General features: G+C 37.6%; 1 protein-coding gene across 1 annotated transcript in view; it reads right to left on the bottom strand.

Moving 5' to 3' along the window:
- Positions 1 to 10,264: 10,264 nt before the first annotated feature.
- SETX (senataxin) overlaps positions 10,265 to 24,606 on the bottom strand; it is a 99,882-nt gene continuing 85,540 nt past the window's right edge. The window contains 4 exon segments of the mRNA XM_037850995.1: positions 10,265 to 12,954; positions 12,957 to 13,524; positions 19,780 to 19,867; positions 22,144 to 22,242. Of these exon segments, the coding sequence (XP_037706923.1) occupies positions 12,779 to 12,954; positions 12,957 to 13,524; positions 19,780 to 19,867; positions 22,144 to 22,242 (931 nt within the window). The 3' untranslated portion in view covers positions 10,265 to 12,778.

Genomic DNA, 24,606 nt, shown 5'->3' with positions numbered 1-24,606 from the left:
AGATACCCAAAAGAACTGACAACAGGTATTAAAAAAAAAATTTGTCCTCGGGTGTTCATAACAGCACTATCCACCATAGTCAAAAGGTAGAAACAACTCAATTGTCCATCAGTTGATGAATAGTATATCCTTAGAATGGAATATTATTCGATATAAAAAGGAATGAAGAACTAATGCGTGCTATATGTGGATGAACCTTGAAAACATTATGATAAGAGAAAGAAGCCAGACACAAAAGGCCACATATTATATGGTTCCATTTATTTGAAATGTCCAAAATAGGCAAATCCATAGAGAAAGTAGATTAGTGGTTGCTTGGGACTGTGGGAAGGGAAAATGGGGATTTTTTAATGGGTACAGGTTTCCTGTTGGGGTGATGAAAATGTTTTGGAACTTGATAGAGGTGATGGTTGCGCAACATTGTGCATGTACTCAATGCCACTGAATTGTACACTTCAAAATGGTGAACTGTATGTATGTTATGTGAACTCATGTTCTTGGCAGACCTTCCTCAGGTGCCAGGCTGACCCCTCAGCATCAGCCCGGACAGAGCGAGTTGCCCTTGCTGGCTGCAGCCAGCTCGGCCCCTCTTCACCCACCACTGTGCCCAGGGCCAAGGCAATGAACAGGCAGTTCCCACCCGTGGGAGGCCCACTGTCTGGTTGGGAGGCTGCCACGTCCACAGGTGATAATAACAGGGCCATGTGAGTGCTGATTAGGGCAGGGCAGGAATAGACGCAGGAGATGGAGATGGGAAAAGCTCTTTAACTATGTGAAGGATTCTATAAATGCGGAGCCTTATGAATCAGGTCAGCAGGCAGACCATAGAGCTGGCAGGTGAGGCAAGAACCCCAAAGAAGAAAGGAATGAAAGAAGGAGGAAAGGAGGGTGGGAGGAGGAAAGAGAGAGGAAAATGACATCCTTGGGACATCTGTTTGTAGTGTGCCAGGAGCCCGCCTCTGCCAACCCCCACCCCACCCCCACTCCCACCCATCCTAGGAGCTGGACTGCAGGGAGGCCCTGTTTTGCTTGCCTTACTCCTCCCATGAGTTCAAATCTAGAAAGAGCTTCTTGCAGAGGCATTAGAACTGGTGGCCTGTGGAGGGTGGAAATCCAGTGCTCATATCTTGGATTTTATAAACACCTTTCTCCACTAAAAGGAATCAGGGATCCTTTGAAAAAAGGCTGATACAAGAGCTGGCAGAGAAAGTACAACGTGAGCCTGGATCATTTCGTGCCACAAAGTAAGGAGGTGCTCAAAGAATGAAGAGGACAAGTCTGAGGCCCAGGAACTGGCTTGATGGGACTCCCATTGGCCCATTAAGGGTCATCTGAGTTCCAAAAGAATCATGATGGTAAAGGGTTATTACATATTAGTTGAGAGGGGGGCAGTGAGAAGCTCTTCTTTATAGAAGAATGCCAGCCAACAAATTTTAGAATGACACATTCAGAAAGTGACACATTAGAAAACCACTGTTTTACAGCTATTAGTGTAGTAACAGATTCAAGCAGAATCATCTGTGGATGCCAAAGGCATCGTAAGTAACAGATTCTCATGTGGCCTCAAAGCTTCACCCCACATATTATTGATTAATTACAAAAGAGGAAATCCAATGGATGCCACTTCAACCAAGCAACCAACCTCATCATCACCAATAGTGAAACAACTTGATATTTTGTGCATTCTGATGTGATGCAGCAGAAAGCACACACCACCACCTATGTAGTATTCTCGCCAAAAATATTTACCCTGACTCTAATCACAAGTAAACAATCAGATAAATTCAGATAATAGGGCATTCTATAAAATAACTGGCCTATACTCTTTAAAAATGCCAATGTCATGAAGGACTGAAAAAGGAGGGAGGCCATTCTACACAAAAGGAAACCAAAGAGACAGGACAATCAAATTCAATGTGTGATCCTTGATTGAATCCAGAATAAAAATCATTATTAACACACAGCAATCAAAGACAGTTTAGTCCAATTGTAATTTGAAAATGGATGATATATTAGACAAAATTATTATATAAAATTTGGATGCAATAATAGTTTTGTGGTTATGTTGTAAAAAGTCTTTATTCTTTGGAGATACCTACTGAAGTTTTTAGGGGTTAGGTATCATTATGTCACAGCATGATTTCAAATTGCTCAGTGAAAATAAAAAACCATAAATAGACTAACAGAGAAACAGGGAGAGCAATGTGGCAAGATGTTAAGAAGTGATGAATCCAGGAAAAGAAAATATGTAGATATTCAGTGTACTATTTCCACTTTTCTTCATATATAAAAATTTCAAAATAAATAGTTGGATTAAAAAAATAAAATTAGGCTAGTTAAAAAATAGAGCTAGAATAACTGGTTAGATTTATGGGGACTGGAAAGCAAAATGAGATAACTTCCTCAAACCAAACACAAAAATAAATTCATGTGGCTAAAGACAAACTGTGAAAAGCAAGGCTTTAAAACTTTTAGGATATTGAACAACTCAATGACATTAAAATAAATATCTTCTATACAACAAAAGATCAGTAAAGTGAAATGAAAGCACAAACCACAGAATGAGACCAGATAGTGGAAATGCATGTAATAGATAAGGGATTAATGTTTAAAAAATAAGGAATTTCTACAAAATCAAAGAAAAAATGAGCAAAGGATATGAACCAGTGATGATGATCAATGAACCTGAGAGAAGATGCTCAGTTCAGTGGAAACCAAAGAAATATAAAAAGGTTAAAAGTCCGGCAATACCTATGATTCATTAGTATGTAGAGCAATGAGAATTCCCAAACACTGAGGCTGGGAATATAAATTGGTACAGTCACTTTGGAAAACCATGTGACATTACAGGGTATGATGTGCTTATTCCCTGTGGCTGGCAGGTCCACTCCTAGCTACACATCCTAGAGAAAATCTAGCACAAGGACCCAGGAAGATCTGTATAGGAGTGGTCACTGAGGTATTAAAATACTGGAAAAAAAAATAGAAACAAATCAAATGTCCATCAGCAAGAGGGTAGATACATAAACAGTGGTATAAATGTGCTGGAATACCACCCAGCAGTTAAAATCAATAAACCAGCCGAGGCTTATCAACTCAACACCGTTGACACTTTGGGTGGGATAATTCCTTGTTGAGGGGGCTTTCCTGTGCATTGTAGGATGTTTAGCAACACCCTCGGCCTCCACCCACTGGCCGTCAATAGCAACCCCCAGCTGTGACAACCGAAACTGTCTCAAGATATTGCCAAGGACAATATCTTGTATCAGGACAATATCTTGTCCTCAGGACAATATCTCCTGACCTCAGGAGATCAAGGGGAAGTGGAATCAACCCCGACTAAGAGCCACTGAAATAGAGCTACTGGTGGCACCACAGATAAATCTTAAAAACACGATGTTAAGTGGGAAAGTCAAGTCATAGAAATACAGATGCAGTATAACACTCTTCATATGAAGGCCAAAACCACCCAAAACTAATATTATGGATCTCCACATACTCTGAAGTCCCAAGCACACATGGGAGTGATGCCCCAGTCTCAGGAGAGACGCAGGAGAGGGAGGGAAAGTGAGTGGGATTGGAGAAGGGAGTTAGGGGCTACAACTGTGTGTGTGTGTGTGTGTGTGTGTACTGCTTTGTTTGTTTATTTGCTTAAAAAGTAAAAGATCTACAGTAAAGAAATGCCAATAGTGGGCATTGAGTATTCCTCATATTATTATACTACACTGGATGCCTGTAATAGCTCTTGAAAAAAAAAAAAGCGTCACCTGTTATGGAGGGCACACTATACCCAGCCCTATGCCTGGTGATGGGTGGGTAAGATGATGCTGACGGCTTGGTCCTGGCCCTGGCTGAGGGCACAGAGGGACACGCATGTGTGAGGGTGAGGAGGGTGGCGGGAGAGCTGTGCTGTAGCAGATGCGCCCCTTCAGACCAGGGCCAGCTTCCTGGAAGAGGCCTCCTGAGATGAGTCTGGAAAGCTGAGGGGTGGAGGGTGAAGAACATTCTGGAAGGGCAAGCTGCTGAGGTCGAGTGGAGCTGCTTGGAGAGGCAGGTGTGGAGAGTGGGGTGCTGGGCGGGCAGGTGTAGCAGGAGAGGACTGCAGGGGCTGACCTGGGCAGGGGGCAGCTAAAATAAACTGGGTAGGCCACGATTCTCAGAACAACTAGAACACTCACACATTGCTCGTTATGATAAAACCAGTTTGGAAACCAGTTTGGTATAATTTCTTAGAAAAGTAAAATACACATAGCATACTCAGTATTCCCACTCCTAGTTATTTATCCCCCATAATGAAAACCTATGACTGTGCAGACATGAATGCATGAATGTTCTTATAAGTTTTATTCATAATAGCCCCAAACTGGAAATAATACAAATGTCCATCAATAAGTGAGTGAATGAACAAAATATATTATGTTTATACACTGGAATAAATCTCAGCAATAAAAAGAAATGAACTAGTTGTATACACAGCAACATGAATAAACTTATGTTAAAGAAGCTAGACACAAAATAGTATGAACCATATTATTCAATTTAAATGAAATTATAGAAAGGTTCAACCACAGTGGCAGACATCAGATCGATGGTTGTCTGAGAGGGGGAAGGACACTGACTGCCAAAGGTCACAAAGGGACTTTGAGGGGTAATAAAAATATTTTGTAAATTGATTGTGGGGGTGGTTACCTGAAATGTATAAATTTGTCAAAACTCACTGAAATGTACACTTTACATGGGTGCATTTTATTGTAATTTATATCTCAATAAAATTTATTAATAAAGCAAAAAAGAAAAACCACAGACTCAGAGAAGATATTTGTAACACAAATGAGTGGCAGGAGATTATTACCCAAAATAAATGAAGAACCCATATGAATCAAAAATAAAAACACAAATAACCAAACTGAGTCATGAAGAAAGATGAATGTCCAACAATCATGGGAAAATGTTCAACCTCAACTATTTGGGGAAATGCAAATTAAAACCATAAAGGCATTTTATTTCTTAACACCAGAGTGGCAAAAATTTAAAAGCCTGACCATACCAAATGTTGAGGAGAGTATGAAATAATTGAGACTCTCATGTGTTGCTGTGAATGTGGAAACGATTTTGCATTAACTAGCAAAGTGGAACCCGTGCAGACTCTCTGGCCTGGGGATCCCTATTACAAATAGACACTGAAGTAGAGCTCCGCGTGCGTGCCACTCATGCTGGCATGTTGGAAAGGGACTACAGGTGTCACAGACTTGGGTCTGGGGCTGATGTCTGGAACCCCCAGCCTGGGAGCATCCACCTCCATTTACCCTGGAGTGCCTTCTTTCTCTTCTGTGCTCCTGATGACAAAGGTCTGAAGCCTGGCCTGGGAAAAACTCCTGCGTATGCACCGGGAGATATGTAACAGGGAAAAAAACCCCAAAACTCCACCCAAGTGGAATGGATACTTCGTGGAAATGGAATGCTCTATTCATATTTCAAAAAAAGGAACCACAGCTACTTTCATCTCAGACATTTAACGATGAGAGGGAGAAAGTACGTTGCAGAATACCCATGATATAAGTCTATTTAAAGTTCAAAATTAGGTAGACATTATACATTATTTTAGGGTATGTAATGAAACTTCATACAGTTACAGAATTCAGGATAGTGGTTACAGCTAGGCAGAAGGAGGAAGGGAGGTGTGATCATGAAGAAGCTTGACATGGTCTTCCAAAACATTAGTGATATTCTATTTCTTAGGCTGGGGGATGAGTAAATTAGTGCTTATTATCAGTCTTCCCTTATACATGTACCTTATATACACTCTTTTTTAATTGTGGTAACATTATACACATACACACATATCATGAAGTTTGCCATTTTAATCATTTTTATGTGCACATTTCAGCGGCATTTATTACATTCACAGTGTGGTGCCACCATCATCTCTATCCACTACCAAAATGTTTTCATAATCCAAATAGAAACTGCACCCATTAAGCAAAAACTCCCCATCCCCTCCTCCCCCAAACCCCTAGTAATCTCTAATCTACTTTGTCACAACAAATTTTCTTGTTTTAGATATTTCATTTAAATGGACTCATAGAATATTTGTCTTTATGACCTTGCTTATTGCACTAAGCATATTCTCAAGGTTCATCCGTTTTGTAGGATGTATCAAAATTTCTTTCTTTTTGCAGCTGAACAATATTTTATTGTATAGATACATCATATTTTGATTGTCTGTTTATCTGTTGATGGACATTTGGGTTGTTTCTACCTTTTGGCAATTGTGATTAATGCTGCTATGATGTAAAAATATCTGTTTGAGTCCCTGTTTTCAATTCTTTTGAGTATACCTAGGAGCGGAATTGCTGGGTCATATGATAATTATACATATAACTTTTTGAGGAAACATAAACTGATTTCCACAGCAGCTGCACCATTTTATATTCCCACCAGCAATGCATGAGGGTTCCAATTTCCCCACATCCTTGCCAACACTTTTTTAATATTTTTTTTAATATTACACTGTAGCCATCCAGTGTGAAGTGGTATCTTGTTGTTTTGATTTGCATTCCCCTGATGGCTAATGATGTTGAACTTCTTTTCATGTGTTTATTGGCCATTTGTATATGTTCTTTAGGAAAATGTTTATTTAATTCCTTTGCCCATTTTTTAATTGGATTGTTTGTGTTGAGTTGTAGTTCTTTATATATTATGGATATTAATGTTGACCATGAGTTCAATGTTAATGAATCAATAATATATATTAAAGTGTCTTTAAACAGAAACACACATAAATCAAGGTTATGTATTGATCAATGGATGAAAATGTGACCACTCACAGGAATCTAATTGTGAGCAAACAGTTTGCACAGTGACTTTATAGAACATTACTGTGAATGAGAATCAACTGTGTGTATGTGTATTTTAGATTTATTTATAGATTTATTATAGGGATTTGACCTTTTTTTAATTGTGGGAGCTGGTTAAACAGCTCCTGAAAGACTATTGTCTTCATGTCTGATGCTTGAGCTTTAAGTTTGCAAGGCAGGCGGTTGGGAAAGGAAGATGGATGTAAAGTGTGGGGGAGTGAGGACAAGCTGGAACCCGGAAGGGTGGACTGGAACCCATGCCAGTCTGCCTCCAATGCTGGTGCACTCTGCCATGGAGCCAAACACATACCATGCCCAGGAGTTGGAGAAGCTGATGGGTGATACAGGGGAAGGAAGCAAGCCTGGCTGTCGTCCCAAGCCAACAAACCAACAGGTAAGTGACAACCAAGCATGAGTTACAATAGTTGTGTGGTGCCCATTCCAATCTTCTGAGACTAAGAACAATAGGATTGCTGCTTCATTTCTGGTTTCCAAATCTCATGCACAGTGTCATGACCCACCCTTACTGGAAACAGAGGGAAGGGAATTCTGGGAAATGGATTTGGGTTTTCCCAAGTTGACACATTACAAAGTCACCACACTCTCTTTACTTCTTCCAGTCTAGAACTTCAGGGGTTGGAGTCTGGAATTTCAGAACTTATTGGTGAAAGGAACCACAGAACTTTAAACCCAAACTACCGTTTTCAGAAAAAGAAAGTGAAGTCCATGGGGACTATGAATAATTGTACATGGTTGTGATGGTGAAGTTCAAGTGTCAACTTGGCTAGACTGTGGTGTCTAGTTGTTTGGTCAAGCAAGCACTGACCTAATTGTTACTGAGGCTATTTCATGGATTTAAATCATCAGTTGGTTGATTGCATCTATGGCTGATTACATCTACAATCAACAAAGGAGAATACCTTCAGCAATGGGAGAAGTCTCATCCAATCAGTTGATGACTTTAAAGGGGGAACTGTGATTTTAGCAGTCATAATTTCTCTACTTCAGCCAGCCAGCTTTTGCTGGGGAATTCATTAAAACCTTCATCAGAGTTCCCAGCTTGCAGCCTGCCCTATAGAATTTGGTTTTGTCAAATGCCACAGTTTGCCTGAGCCAATTCCTATAATACATTTCATAGTATTATATATTTATGTATCTATATATCCTGTTGGTTCTGTTTCCCTGGAGAGTCTTGGTTAATACAATGGTCAACAGCAATGGCAGAGCTAAGGCAGATCTTGTGCCTCCCTTCCAGTTAAAGCAACTCTTTCCCGAAGCCCGTTTCTGTAGCTGTCTGGCCAGATGTGGCATTCAGTTTTACTCAAGTACTTACTGTGGTGGTTATGAGGGCTTTTAAGGGTCACAAGACCTGGGTTGGAACTGCAGCTTTGTTAGTTATTAGCTATATTGTCCTGAGCAAGCCATCTCAGAGATTTGTTTATTAAAACAAACAAACGAACAAAAAAAAACCCTGTAAATCACGTACATGATGGGGTTGGTGGGAGGATTCAAGGAGATAATGCATGGGGAGTGCAGGTGCCTAGCAGACTGGAAGCACCCAATACATCCTTTATTCCTTAGGCTAAACTCAAGCCCTGGCACTAGTATCTCCTTGCTCTATAAGTAGCCCGGGGCCAGAGGACATACCCGATACGGCTTCCTTTTTTACAGAGTACTTTACACAATGATTTCACTCTGGATTTTCCTACTCAGGGAGCCTTCTACCTCCTCTCTTTCTGATGGCTTCAAGAATTATCTGAGCTATTTCCAGTTCTCCTTCCTCTGGTCCTACCGTACCACCCTTGAAAACCTCATTCTGAATGAAAGCAATGAAGCCAAGATGGCTTTCTAGGTGGGCCTCAACCTGTCCAGGCAACCTAAGGAAGATGATCTGAGAAAGGCAGACACGACCTCTATGGGCTTCTGGGGCTGCTCTGCTTTCCTCCTGCCCCATAGGCGCCACAATTCAACCAGGCTGCTCAATGGAATCACCTGGGAGTGAGTGTGTTAAAGTTTAGGCATTTCAAAAAAAAAAAAAAAAAAAAGGGCAAAGGGCTCTACCCAGACCCATTAATCAGAAAGTTGGGGGTGGAGCCTAGACATCAGGTGGCTCCAAAATCTATCCCTGAGGTTGAAAACCACATCTAACAATTTTATTTGCAGCAATACTGCTTAAAAACAAAGGCAACTGTGTATACCAACATAATATAGTTTGAGCTCTAAGGAATGCCAGCACACATAAAGGAAACATCTCCTGTGGTTTCAAACACCCCAGCTATGGATACTGTTTATGCAATCTGACTTGGCAAATGCTTTCTGTACAGGACAGGATGGTGATGATTCAGGTCTTTTTACAAGTTATGGATGGATTCCTTGTGTATAGAAACTGCCTTTCTGGTGCTGCACAATACTATAAACTCTATTTAAGCTGAAGTGAAATTTTAGTTTCCTCCCTGAATTATTTCTGAAACAATGAATGGTGAAACCCAGGAGGTGATTTTGATTGTGTGGCTGGGTTGGTCAGGAGAGCTGTCTGGTGACTTTAAAACTCATTGCTATAGCTGCTGTAGCAACACTACTGTAAATGAATTCCATAAATGAAATGGCCATCACAGGGCCATCATCTCTTATCAGGTCTCTTGGCAAATTTATTATTCTCCATAACTACTAAATACATCATTTCACCCTCCTTGTAATTTGTGTATGCATACCAAATGAGCAAAGCATGCCAAATTAGGCTGTTTGTACACACACTCTGGGTACATTATGAAACATTGAGGCTGAGGTCAAGTGCCTTTTAACAAGTGCAGTATGGACAAAATCTGACTACATTTCCTGAAGTTATTGCTTTTATAAAACACGTTCCACTTCTGTGACCACCAGCAATTATCCCTGACTTGGACATTTATGCCCTGTCCCTCCCCACTGGTTCCTCTGCGAGCTCCTTTCATGGGCTACTATTCAATTTTCCCTTTCCCTTCCCAATCCCAGCCTAATGAGCATTTCTTTCTTTCTTTCTTTCTGATGTAACAAACTTCAATATATAATTGAATACACAGTTGGCCACATTACCTTATGGATAAGATTCTAAATGGAGTTGGGAAGCACAGGAAAGCTAGAGAATGAAGCTGGATAATACACTCCTTTTACCATCTGAACAAAACAATTTCTCCACCCAATAATTTGGGCATAAACAAATCAAATGGCAGACGAAATAGACTATCTTGTTAAGTGTTTTGTAACTTAATTCAATAATATGTAACTCTAACCCATCTTTAATTCTGCCATTTTTTCTTTAAACCTTGGATTTTAATAAAGACCTCAGGGATATTGTTAGCCAAATCCCAGCTATGAATTCACAGTATAGAAAGAATTAAAGCTACAACAAAGTTCATTTGTACAACTAATTTTGGAAAATGAAGTTTAGTACATTTTTGTTACAAAATTCATTTACAGATTATTCACATGTATATTATCAAATTTACTCCTGATAACATACTCAAATATACAACTAAAACACAATAAATCCAAGGCAAATTATATACAAAAAATCAAAATATGTTAAGTAGAAGATATTTATGCTGAAATAACTAATATTGAAGAAGACAGGCACCTTCTTTTAATGCCATGGCAAGAACGAAGCAAACAGCCATATTTTCCACCTTGCAATAAGATTAAGCACCATTCAACAGTACTGCTATAACAACCACATCAAGAGAGGCCATGGTATACATATGAAAAGGGGTTTGTTTTTTTTTGTTTTGTTTTGTTGCAAATACTTTTACTAAGTGGAACAACAGTTTCAAATTTAATGTCAGGTACAACTGCATTCTGCTGGGAGAGGCTATCACAGGACAAAGGCTCATTAATTAGAAAGGATTATGCAGGAGCTGTTTATTCTCTTCACTTCTCTTACTAATTCTAGCATAATCAGACCAGATTAGTGAACTCAAGAAGTGAACAAAAAGTGTGAAAATAAGCACCAAACTTAACTGGAAATAATATTGTTCAATGTGTAGCAGCAAAAAAAAAAGAATTTATTTCTTAATTCATCTGTTAATATGAGCAGATTAAGAGACTTTCCTGACCCCAAACTGTTCTGTCTTGCCTCCTTTAGAAGCTTGGAGTTTTTTGACTTCCTAAGTTCTACCACTACAAATCTCTGTAAGTTTAGCACCCTTGATCCAGGCACAGAGTGGACCCACACCTTTGCTCCCCACCTGCAGACTTTCTATGGCACGCTGAGTTAAGACTCTCCATACTCACAAACTGGATGCCGAGGCTAACTCTGTGAGGGATAAAGGGTTGTAAGAAGCTGCTTGCTCCCCTACTTATGGGAACGTTCACTGGGCATTAGTCAGATGTCTGGACACCAGTGGGACAGACATAAAGTAATGAAGAATTGGAATATTTAAACTTTTGGCAACCAAAAATTGTTTTTTTTAAAGTTCTTTATAACCTGCATCTGTAGAATTTTTGACTAACACAAATCCCTTTTTGTTTAAAAAGCAGATGACAAAATTTCAAATAGTGCACATTAATCTTCAGGGATTTTGTTTTCCAACTCCCAATTAGCTAAAGGCTGCACAGCATTCAGCACGATCTGCTAGTTATCACAACTGTCGACTGTTACTAACATACCTTCACATATCTGCAATACTTTAATTTCATTTTGTGTGAATACCTGGAAAGCTAGACTTTGAAACTGGGCAGGCCTTCCGTTGTCCCAAGATTCTTAAACCACCATTCACCACAGCCACTTTTCTTTCACAGAAACACAATTATCTCTAACACTAACTTAAAGCTTTCATCAGATAGCCTACAACAGCCGTATATTTTCGTCAGATGATTTCCAAAGATCAAAAGAAATTTGTCAATTCTCTTCCTAGTTCTGAACTCCAAGTATTTACACTCCTCTTTATTACCATTCTTTTAAAAGGGTGTTTCTTTCCTGTCTAAAATATATTTAGCCTGCTCTAGTGGTTCCCAAGCTGCCTGGTGATCAGAATCCCTTGGGAAGATGTTTAACATACAATTCCCCAGGCTCTACCAAAGACTATTTAAATTCCCTTGGCAATCTGCAAGCCTTAACGAGCAACCCAAGGTGATTCTTACCTAGCTATCCCAGCACTAACCTAGCATTTGGAAACAACTAATACCTCAGTTCACAATATGCTGGGGGCATCTGAATGACATTCCCAACAATAATTTTAGAGAACTATGTGTTTACTAAATAGGTAGCTGAACTCATCACAGAAAGTTAATATCCTGTGCCAAGGTGCCTTGTTTAAAAATGTACAACATCAGCAGAACTTTACCTGACTTTGTTTTCCAAAGATTCCCCTAGGAGACTCCAGTTGTTTTTAAAACAGAACTAGAGACATATGACCCACTACCACTAACTCAGCTTATTCCAAATAACAGGCTGTTAAAGAAATCTGGTCTTGCCATACCAATGGTTGAAATGATCTGCTCTCCTCCCTGCATTTTTTTTTTAAATATAAAGTTTGTTCTGTTGAAAATGATTAACATTTTAAGCAGGGGAAAGAAAAGCGGTCTACTAGATTAAATTTTAAAAGGATTTTGTTATTAGCTGTACAAATATACATTTCAACTTTTACAACATTCACTCCTATCTGACCTCCTTTTCTACAGAAGGACAAGAGATCAACATTTTAAGTCTCTGACTTCAAGGACATTATTACTGAAACACAAATGCCCTCTGAAAGATTTTGCAACTAACAAAAAGTACTGAAGATGACCAAGAGGCTCAGGTGTTAAGGATACATTTTCCATGTTTTCTAACAGCACACAAATTCCTTTAAGGAAAGAAAGAAAAAGTCTTGATAGTCAGTCCTATTAGCTGGTCATCTAAAGTTTCTACAACAATGCCTGTGACCGACAGCCCATGTCATTTGGTTCTACTGTAAAAGCTTTCTTTTCTTTGAGCTACTGTCCTCCTCTTCCAGTCTCATCTTGTCCCAGTCAGAGTTCCTCTTTGCATGATAGGTCATAGAGCTACACTTTTCCTGTTCCCCTTCACTGAAATCCCTGTCCTCTCTTCTGTAACTGAGCCCTTCTTCCTGGTCACATTTTTTTTACTTGTGGAAGCATCAGTACTAGCAGCTGGAGGTTCATACTGCACATGAGGTCTGTGGTTGCTCAGAGCTGCTACTTGAGTAATGGATGGTTGTACAATACTATCAAGATCCTGGTGAGTTACAAGAAAGCCTGGCTCTCCCATGGGAGATGTTGCTCCAGGATGCAGGGGGCTCAAAGGTTGTGGATCCCTTAGGAATTTCTCTTTAGCTTCAGAGCCCATTCTTCTAAGGAGTCTTGGGTCCCGAAGTAGGTCCTGAACAGGGGGCCTTTCAGGGTCCTTTGAAGTAACAGTAACAGTAGCCTCCTTAAAGTCAGATGGTTTGTGGTATACAGAGGAAGCAAAAGATGTCATGGTGAATCCACTGTCTGGCTTGTTGCTGGGCAAGCCACCTTGGGGTCTGGACACCTCTGGGGCTATGGTAAGAGGGTGAGTCAGACTTCTTTGTAAAACAGGCTTGAGTTTCAGAATCTTCATTGCATCATGCCTATAGTTTTTGTCACAGGTCTTAATAATGGCACCACGCTTCTGAGCATCCTGAATCAGGTGATTCCAATGTTGATTTTCCTTAAAACAAAGAATAGAGAGAAGCAATTATACCCTAAAGAAATACTCAAATGCTTGGGAAGAATGGGATTCCAGCTTTTGTTCCTGAATAAGAATACTTTCATAAAGAGAATCTCAGGAATCCATTACTCATTAGACAAGACTGAAAAAAAATCAGTCCTAATATAGAATGATAAAACTACACTACCAAAAGGAGCACTGGTCATAACATACCAGAAAGAACTTCCAACCATTTTTATCATCATAACACATGCTAGATGGTAATAGGTGGTCGAGATATGTGCCAGTTGCCAGTACCCTGCAGCCTCATGTGGCTATTTAAGTTTAAATTAATCAAAATTAAGTTAAATTAAAATATTCAATTCCTCATTGCATTAGCCATATTTGAAGTGCTCAAGAGCCACACATGGCTAGTGGTTAAAGTGCTAGACAGCACAGACCCAGAACATTTCCATCATCACAAAAAATTCCTTTGGACAGTGCTGATCTAGATTATTGCGTCTCTTTGTAGGGCTAACATTCTGCAGCACAAGGGCATGGCTTCAAAAGTTCTCAACCTCTGAGTGCATGTGACTGTTCTAGAAAGAGGCCTAAAGCTTTTATTAGCTTCTCAAAAGGGCCCCCAACCCCCCAAAAAGGGTTTAAAAGTCTTAAACCACAGAGATACTATTCCAAAGACATCGTCCCACTATCTGTCTTCTGCTAGAGGTGCTTAAGTTACATAAAGGAAAAAAATAAAAAAGAAAAACACCACACATCTGCATGCATCTTTCCTCTCTTCCCTTGAGAGTTTCCTCAGCAGTAAATTACTGCTTTACAATCACCAGCAACTACCAGCAACTGGGGCTCTTTAAAAAGAAGAGTGAGCATAAGGGAGGGGAAAAAAATGATTGAAGGAATGAGAAGATAAAGGACAATTACACTCATGTGGGTTTCCGTACTATTCAAAAAGTTGGGTTAGAGTAGTAGTGACGCTGTGGAGTATTTATTTGCTGCATGACCTTAGATAAATTACTTGACCTCTCTGAGCCTGTTTCCTCAACTGTAAAATAGGAATAATATTTCACTAAAATGCATTCTTTTCACATCTAATCATTTATGAATTTGAAATGTCTCTTGGCCATGTGGAAGTTTTCATGTACCAATTCCTGGGGGAACTCATGTCTAGGCAACCACAACCCCTTACCTTTCAGTCAGCAAACCATTTAAAGCAAGGATGAGTAACCAGCTATTGCCTGAAAACCTTCTGCAGACATCTTTTGATAAGACAAGAAAGTAATAACCCTTTTGATTACACAGGGTAGCTGGGGGGATAGGAGTATGTTGGAGTTCTCTGTATGGGGTGTACATAATGTTTTTAACTGTCCTGTTAAGTTTGAAAGTATTTCAAAATAAAAAGTTTAATAAGAAAAAAAAAATCAGCTCTGTTTCTATACACCAGCAATAAGCAACCCAAAAAGATAATTAAGAAAATAATTCCATTTACAATAGCATCTGAAAGAATAAAATATCTAGGAATAAATTTAACCAAAGATGTGAAAGATTTGTACACAGAAAACTACAAAACACTGCTGAAAGAAATTAAAGAAGACCTAAATAAATGGAAAGACAGCCTGTATTCATGGATTTTAAGAGTTAAAATTGCTAAGATATCAATATTACCCGAAGTATTTACAGATTCAAGGCAATCCTGATCAAAATTCCAGCAGCATTTTTTTTTTGTAGAAATGGAAAAGACAATCATCAAATTCACACATGGAATTTCAAGGAGTCCTGAACAGCCAAAACAAAATTGAAAAAGAGAACAAAGTTGGAGAACTCACACTTCCTGATTTCAAAACTTACTATAAAATTTCAGTAATAATACACTGCCATAAGGAAAGACAAATAGATCAAAGAATGAAATTGAGAGTCCTGAAATAAACCCACACATCTAAGGCCAACTGATTTTTGACAAGGGTACCAAGTCAACAGGGAAAGAATAGTCTATTTCAGCAACTGGTGCTGGGACAACTGGAAATCCACATGCAAAAGGAAGAATGTGGATCCCTACCTTTAACCATATTCAAAAAAATCAACTCAAAATGTATCAACAACCTAAATATAAGAGCTAAAACCATACACCTCTTAGAAGAAAGCATAGGTGAAATTTTCAGGACCTTGTACTTGGCAATGGATTCTTATAAATGACACTAAAACCATGAGCAAGAAAAGAAAAGAAAAAAAAAAGGATAAATCGGTCATCAAAACTGAAAAACTTTTGTGCACGAAAGGACAATAAGAAAGTGAAAAGACAACCCACAAAAGGCAAGCAAATATATCAGATAAGGTATCCAGAATATATAAAGAACTCCTATAACCCAACAACAAAAAGACAACAACCCAATTAAAAAATAGGCAAAGGACTTAAATAGACATTTCTCCAAAGGTATACAAATGGTCAATAAGTATGAAAAGATGCTCAACACCTTAGCCATTTAGGAAACTGCAAATCGAAATCACAATGAGATACCATTTCTTACCCACTAGGATAGCTATTAATAAAAAAAAAATAAGGTTTGGCAAGGATGTGGAGAAATCAAAACCCTTGTGGTAATGTAAAATGGTACAGTGACTATGGAAAATAATTTAGCAGTTCCTCAAAAATTAAACACACAATTATCTTATTACCCAGTAATTCACTCCAAAGGTATATATCCAAAAGACTTGAAAACAAGGAATCAAACAGATACTTGTATACCAATGTTCACAGCAGCATTATTCACAATAACCAAAGGTCGAAGCAACCCAAATGTCCATCAACAGATGAAAGGATAAACAAATGTGGTAGAGCCATATAATGGAATAGTATTCAGTCATAAAAAGAAGTGCTGGTACATGCTTCAAAAAGATGAAGACATCATGTTGAGTTATATAAGCCAGTAACAAAAAGATAAATATGGTATGATTTAATTGATATGAAATATCTAGAATAAGCACATACATAAAGACACAAAGTAGATGACAGGTTACAGTGATGGGAGGGGATGGGGAGTTTCTGCTTGGGGTGATGAAAAAGATTTAGCAAGGGATGGTGGTGATGGTAGCACCATATTATGAATGTAACTAATATTATATTGAATTGTACAGATATTAAAATGGAAAATCTTGTGTTGTGTATGTTACCACAAAAAATTTTTTTGAAAAATACATTGATGACTATGAATTGGAAAATGATTAAGAAGTGTTTGATCTCAAATGTGAAGTACTTTTAGGAATATTTTAATCAATTCGTTTTGTTTACATTTTCTTTTCTATCTACACGTAAGAGTGATGTGATAAAAATCCATCTAAATAAGTCTAAGAGAGTCCTTTCAAGAAATATAAAGCAAAAATTTTAAGTGAAAATAAAACATTGTGTCATTGTTCAACAGTAGTACATAAAATAGTAATGCATATCATAGCTTCTTGGATCTGATTAACTATGGTAATAATGCTAATTTCACAGTGTTTTTGTAAGGCTTAAAGGAAACCATGTAAATAAAATACTAAGCATAGTGACTGGTATATACCACACAGGCTCACATAAGCAGTACTAAGCTCTGTGGCTTGGGATCTCCTCACTCAGGAGACCTCTAAAGATTGTTAGCCTATGGCTGTAACACATATAGAAAGTAGATGGCCTTGCTGCTATTTTTGCCAAGTTACTGCACCTAAACTTTGTGTTTAATCCAATCCTAAAATCACAAAAATCATTTTGCAAAGGAGCTGTTAGTCTAGATTTCTCAGTGGAAACACCGAGTGCTTTAATCATTGATTCCATTTCCATAGGGGAAATTGGGCTATAGAATCAAAAAGAAAAAAAGGAAAAAAAAAAAAAAAAAAAAAAAAGAGTTCCAAGGACAGAAAATGTTAAGTTGGAAAGCCCTAATGATAATTTGGGAGTTTTTATATGTCTCTTCTTGTTCCACTGGCTTCCTAGAATGAAGATAATGTCCTGCCATCAGCTAGAGATCAGTTGTCTTCAAATTTAGGTAAATGTGACCATGGGGTTCATAGACTTTCTAGGGGAATGCAAAACTAAGTTTGATGGGAATCAATTTCCAACCCCCCAGCTTCCTATGTCCTCCCCTTGGACTCTAACTCCACCCCATCCTCCACAATCATAACACTTAACACCATTCCAAATCTCACTCAAGGGTGTAGTGCCAGGGCATATAAAAACTCCTGGGTGCCAAGTAAAGGGAAGATTAAAAATAGTGATGATCATGAAGGCTCCTTTAATCAAGGAGTCACTAGGAGATACAGTTCTAATGACATTTTATTTTTCGAGGTTTAAACATTATTAAAATTTGTAATATATTTGTATTGTTATTTTGGTCAACTGTGTACAAACAATAACTGTAACAGGCTGTTCAACTGAGAAGACATTTCTAAAATTCAAGGAGAAACAGTTACTCTCATTCACTGCTTTTTTGGAAGGTAAACTGGCACAACTCAATGGAGAGAATTTGGTAACATAATCAAAATTACAAATACACAACCCTTTTGACCCAGCAATTCCACCTCTAGAAATTTATCCCACAGATATTCTCACATACAAGAAAAGTGGCACCTGTACAAGATTAGTCACTGCAGCAGTTTATAACAGCAAAACATTAGAATTCTGAATTCTCAAAGCCATCTGGCTGCAAAGTTTCAGATAAATTATGGTATATCAAAACAGTGGACACTGTGTAGTTATTCAATCTCCAAGACAGAGTGATAAGTGAAAAAAAGTAAGATGTAAAACTGTGTGAATACAAAGCTATGATATGTATAAAAAAGAGAAAATGGTACAAATTGGTTTTATATATGTAAGTTATCACTGGAAGGACACACAAACTTTGGTGGTCTCTGGGGGAGGATGAAGGGAAAGGGAAAGTTATCACTGTACATAATCTTTTGATCTTTCAAGCTTTGAATCATATATATGTATTATCATTCAAAAAATAAGTTCTATTTAAATATTTTTTACATAAATTATTTTTTAAATAAAAGCCTTATGGTTACAGGAAGAACAATTTTAAAAACATTTTATTTTGACAGAATTACAGATTCACAGGAAATTTGGGGTGGGCAGTACAGAGGTCCTAGGCACATTTCATTTGGCTTCATTTGAGTTATAAAAAACCAATTTTATACTTCTAAAATTTACATATAATATATAAATTTATATATATATAATTTTTATATAAATGTTTGTGGTAGTAAAACATAGTAGCAAGATTAATAGAAAGACTTTTAACTATAAAAAATATATTATCCCACTGAATTTTATCCTAAACAAGTTTGAATGGAAATTCAACTTCAAAGAAAGGAATAAGATTATAATCTTTCTATCCCATTGAATGCATTTAAGGTGATAGTTTTATTTTTAAATGCCACCACTTATAATACATTAGAAACAAAATCTTTTGAAACTATTTAAATTTACGATGATAAGTTCAAGATATCAACTTAAAAACATGGGGTACAAAAAACGGTATAATAGCTTTTTAAAATTCTTTTGGGGGTACACAAACAAAAGTTGAAGTCCACAGATCTGGGTAAGAGAAGAGTAAGAGAAAGAACATGTATTTGAATGCCCTCTGGTGGTAACAAACAAAAAGGGGAAAATTCTACTGAGTCGACTCTTCTCTTAAGATGACCAATAACTCAGTTAAAAAGAAAAATTAGAAATACTGAAAAGTTTTCACTCCCAATGAGACAAACAGCAAATATGTGCTATATATAGCTGTGACATCACTAAAATAAGTTGTACTCTTTGTTTACTAATGGTGTAAACACATATACCTCTTCTAAAGGAGAACCTATATTGGCCCAGGACCTCTGACTGCACTAACTGCCAAGGTGAAATGGGGACAGTAGTACTGCTATTGCCAAAAAAGAAAAGAAAATCAGAGCACACTCTTGGGCTGTTCTAGTGCTTTACATGAATGCATTTATATATGTTCCTAATAATCCTGGTTAATGATATGTAAACATAATTTTAAAACTTTTGAAAGTCATCTTGAGAGCCTCTTTTAGATATTTGGGCTTTGGGCTGAGAAAGGCTGGGTGATTTATGTGTATAAAGGCTCCAAAGAAGATGCTGGAGGACATAACAACTATGAGAAAGAAACTCATTATTTTGCAATCCAGAAATCATTTCCATTTTGATGGAAAATAAAAACAATATTTCAATCCAAAATAGCTGGAATTTTTGGGTTCTCTTGTGCCCAAGAATGTACATACCATCAAGGTCCTCAAATGTCCAAGGATGAAGAGGCTATACTTGGCTCGTGTAATGGTGACATTCAATCTCTGCAAACTTGCCAGGAATCTAAGCAAAAAAAAAAAAAGAAAAGAAAAGCATTATTTCTTTGTACAGAATGACTTTCCACTTCTTTCAAAGTCACTACTTTCTCACTTTTTCTTCCAATACGCAGTACCTGGCAAAAAAGCAATTTTCATTTAAACAGTAAACAAAACCCCCAATCAACCTTCAAACTAACGTATCTCACAATTTCCTTAAAAACGATTTTTAAGCCTTAAAAACAACCTAAAACCATGGTACTAGACCAATTACTTACTCTTAAATTTAAATACATTTACGATTAGGACAGCTATTATTAAAAAAATCAAAAAAGAGTAAATGTTGGAGAGGATGTGGAGAAATAAGAACCCTTATATACTGCTGATGTACACTGTAGAACAGTGCAGCCAGTGTAGAAATCAGTTAAGCAGTTCCTCAGAAAGGTGAAAACAGAATTATCACATAACCCAGCAACCCCACTTATTTGTATATACCCCAAAGAACTGAAAGCAGGGATTCAAACAGATATTGTACACCAGTGTTTACAGCAGCATTATTCACAATAGCCAAAAGATAGAAGCAACCCAAGTGTCCATAATCAGAATAAACAGAATGTGGTACGTCCATACAATGGAATATTATTCAGTTGTAAAAAGGAATCAAGTTGTGACGTATGCTACAACATGGATGAACCTTGAAGACTTCATGTTGAGTGAAATAAACCAGACATCAAAAGACAAATACTGTATGATTTTGCTTATATAAGATACCTAGAGGAAGCAAACTTCAAAGAGACAGATAGTTATTGGGGCCTATTTGCATTCTTAAACAATCACTGCTGTCTGTGTGGAAAATGAGTTCAAGTAGCACAAGAGTGGTAGTAGTAACAGAGAACAGTTTAGACACTGTTACAGTAGAATAGAGAAGAGATAATGATAGCTTGAATTAGACTAGTAACTAGAAAGAGTTAAGGGATAGATGAGGTAGACTGGACTTGGTATTGATGGTGGTGAAGTGGGGGAGGGGGTGTCAGTGATGACTCCCAGGTTCCTTGTATGAGCAAGAAGATAGAGAGTTGTGTTAACCAGCCACCAAGAAGGCCCCAACGATCCTCATCTCCTGGTATTCATACCCTATGTACCACCTATCCACAGTAAATCATGGCTAGCCTATGTGACCAACAGAATACTGAAGAAGTGACAGTATTCACTGGTTGGCTTCTTGCTTGCTCTCTCCTGGATCACCTATCTGTAGGAAGCCAGCTACCATGTTATGATGACACCCAAGAAGCTCTATGGAGAGGTCCACGTGGGGAGGAACTCAGGCCTCCTCCCAATAGACAGAATCAAATTGCCAGTCATGAGTCAGCCAACTTGGAAGGGGATCTTCCATCCCACTGAAGTCTTCAAACCATTGCAGTCCTGCATCCCACTGAAGTCTTCAAACCACTGCAAACATTTTGGTTGCAACCTCATGAAATTTTTTTGAGCCAGAACCACTCAGCAAAGCTACCCCCAAATTCCTGACCCACAGAAACTGTGAGATAATAAATTACTACTGTTGTTTTAAGGAGAAAAAAAACTCTGGAACTAGTGCAGAAATACACAATCAGATCAGACAAATATATCGATAGATCTGAAAAGCGCTCAGAAATAGAACTCTTACATGATTAAGGTAAAATTTCAAATTAGCTGGGAAACAATGGACTATTTAAAAAATGGTCTTGATATAATTGGCCTCCTTTTGTATATCCAGTCTATCTCTCAGAAGGGGTAAAAAATTATTTTTTAAAAGAACAATTAAAAAAATTTACAACCTACAAATTCTATCTTCTCATGAGAAGGAAAAAATAATCATATGAGTCTTGGGCCCTGAGACTCAGGGGGTTTTTCTGATGTCTCTCATATAACATGTCCTTAGCCTTTTCAGTAAGTAAACTGACAGTAGTTAAGGGTAGCAAACTTAGCCAAAGCAGAAAAAATACAGAGAGAAGAGGAAAAACCACTGAATGATACATACCATGTGAGAGTAACATGCCCTTGCAAAATGTACTTGATCCAATTACTTATTTCACTCTTATTAAATAAAAAAACAGATATACTCTGAGAAACGAGTTAAATTAAATATATAAGGTAACAAGAGAAGAATCTACTTCACGACTTAAGAAAAAAACCCTACATGATATTACACACATTTTTATAAACAAATATTAATAAAGCAAGTTATGGTGTTCCCTAACAGTGATAGACAATGGATCTAATTCTGGATTTCAAACAAATAAAGAAGTAATATCAGTTACTCACCCAATTGAGCCTTGCATGGCATTTGCTCTGACACATGTAACAATAACACAATCCTTCTGACGACCCTGGAATGCATCCACAGTATCCACTTCTGCTGGTCTATTTACAAAAAAGAAAAGACTATTAGAAAAAATAAGATAATAATTACAGACATTTGAACAGTAGTATTTCCTAGAAACTTTTTAAAAAATTGATATAATTCACTTAAACACCATTTTAAAGTGTACAAGTCAGTGGATTCTTTAAGCAGTTTTGAGATATATTCATGTCATATAATCCATCCAAAGCATACAATCAATGGTTCACAGTATCATCACATAGTTGTGCATTGATCACCACAATCAATTTTAGAACATTTTCATTGCTCCAACACAAAACAAAACAAAACAGAACAAAAAACAAAAACATCCCATACCCCTTATCCTCCACTATTACTGACCCTTAGCATTGGTGTGGTACATTTGTTACTGTTGAGAGAATATTAAAATATTACTGTTAACTGATCATGGGATTGTATGCACAACTATTTGATGATACTGTGAGCCAGTGACTCTATATTTTAGATGATTTGCAATAAATAAAACTGCATTAAAAAAATTACGGTTAACTATAATCTATTGTTTGCTTTTGGTGTATTTTTTCCCATATACCACCCTAATACTCATTTGTTCTAGTTCATGAAAGAACATTTTTATATTTTTAATATTAATCACTGTCACTGTCCACCACAGCGTTCATTGTGTTATACAGTCCCATGTTCTATCCTCTAGCTTTCCTTCTAGTGACATGTCGATCCTAAACTTCCCTTTTCAACCACGAACACACTCATTTCAGTGCTGTCAACTACACTCCCCATAATGGGCTACCATCACCTCTATCCGTTTCCAAACATTTAAATTCAACCTAGTCAAAAATTCTGCACACATTAAGCATCAGCTCCCCATTTTCTACCCTCATTCTATTTCCTGATAACCTATATTCTGGATTTTTAACCCTATATAAATTTACTTATTATAATTAGCTCATATTAGTGAGATCAAACAATATTTGCCCATTTGCTTATTTCATTCAACATAATGTCCTACAGGTTCATCCACAATGGTGCATGCTTCAGGACTTCATTCCTTCTTATTGCTGAGTAATAATAGTCCATGATATGCATACACCATATTTTGTTTATCCATTCATTGGGTGATGGACACTTAGGTTGTTTCCAACCTTTAGCAACTGGGAATAATTCTACTATGAACAATGGTGTGCAAATGTCTATTGCTTTCAGTTCTTCTGAGTATATACCTAGTAACAGGATTCCCAGATCATATGGTAGTTCTATACTTAGCTTCCTGAGGAACCACCAAACTGCCTTCCAAAGCAGCTGCACCATTCTACATTCCCACCAGCAGTGAATAGTGTTCCTATTTCTCCACATCCTAACACTTGTAGTTTTCTGTTTTTTTTTTATAATAGTCTTTCTAGTAAGTGTGAAATGGTATCTCCTTGTGGTTTTGATTTGAATTTTGCTGATAGCTAGTGATGTTGAGCATCTTTTCATGTGCTTTTTATCCATTTGAATTTCCTCTTTGGAAAAACACCTATTCAAGTCTTTTGCTCATTTTTCAGTTGGGTTGTCTGTCCTTTTATCGTTGTAAATTTCCTCATATATTCTGGATACTAAACCCTTATCAGGTATGTATTTCCAAATATTTTCTTCCAATGGGAAGTCTGCCTTCTCACCTTTTTAACGAAGTCCTTTGATGCACAGAAGTTTTTAATTTCAAGGAGTTCCCATTTATCTATCTCTCCTTTTGTTGCTTGTCCTTTGGGTGTCATGTCTAGGAAACCTCTGCCTACCACAAGACCTTGAAGATGCTTCCCTACATTTTCTTCTAGGAGTTTTATGGTCCTCTTTCATATAGATAGGTCTTTGATCCATTTTGAGTTAATTTTTGTATAAGGTGTGAGATAGGGGTCCTCTTTCATTCTTTTGGATATGGATATCTAGTTCTCCCAGTACCATTTGTTAAAGAGACTGTTCTGTCCCAGTGGAGTGGACTTGGCTGCCTTGTTGAATCAATTGATCCTAAATGCATGGGCTTATTTCTGAACTTTCAACTTGATTCCATAGATCAATACATCTATCTTTATGCTAGTATCATGCTGTTTGACCGCTGTAGCTTTGTAATAAGCTTTAAAGTCAGATAATGTGAGTGCTCCAACTTCGTTCTTTTTCAAGATGTTTTTGGCCATTCAATCCCTCCCCTTCCAAATAAATTTGATGATTGGCTCTTCCGTTTCTTCAAAGCAGGCTGTTGGAATTTTGATTGGGATTGAGTTGAATCTGTAAATCAATTTGGGTAGCACAGGCACCTTAACTATATTTAATCTTCCAATCCATGAACACAGGATGTCCTTCCATTTATTTAGGTCTTCTTTGATTTCTTTTAGCAATGTTTTGTAGTTTTC

Source organism: Choloepus didactylus, chromosome 10, assembly GCF_015220235.1.
Source record: "Choloepus didactylus isolate mChoDid1 chromosome 10, mChoDid1.pri, whole genome shotgun sequence".
NCBI lineage: Eukaryota > Metazoa > Chordata > Mammalia > Pilosa > Megalonychidae > Choloepus > Choloepus didactylus.
This window is presented reverse-complemented; position numbering and strand designations above follow the sequence as displayed.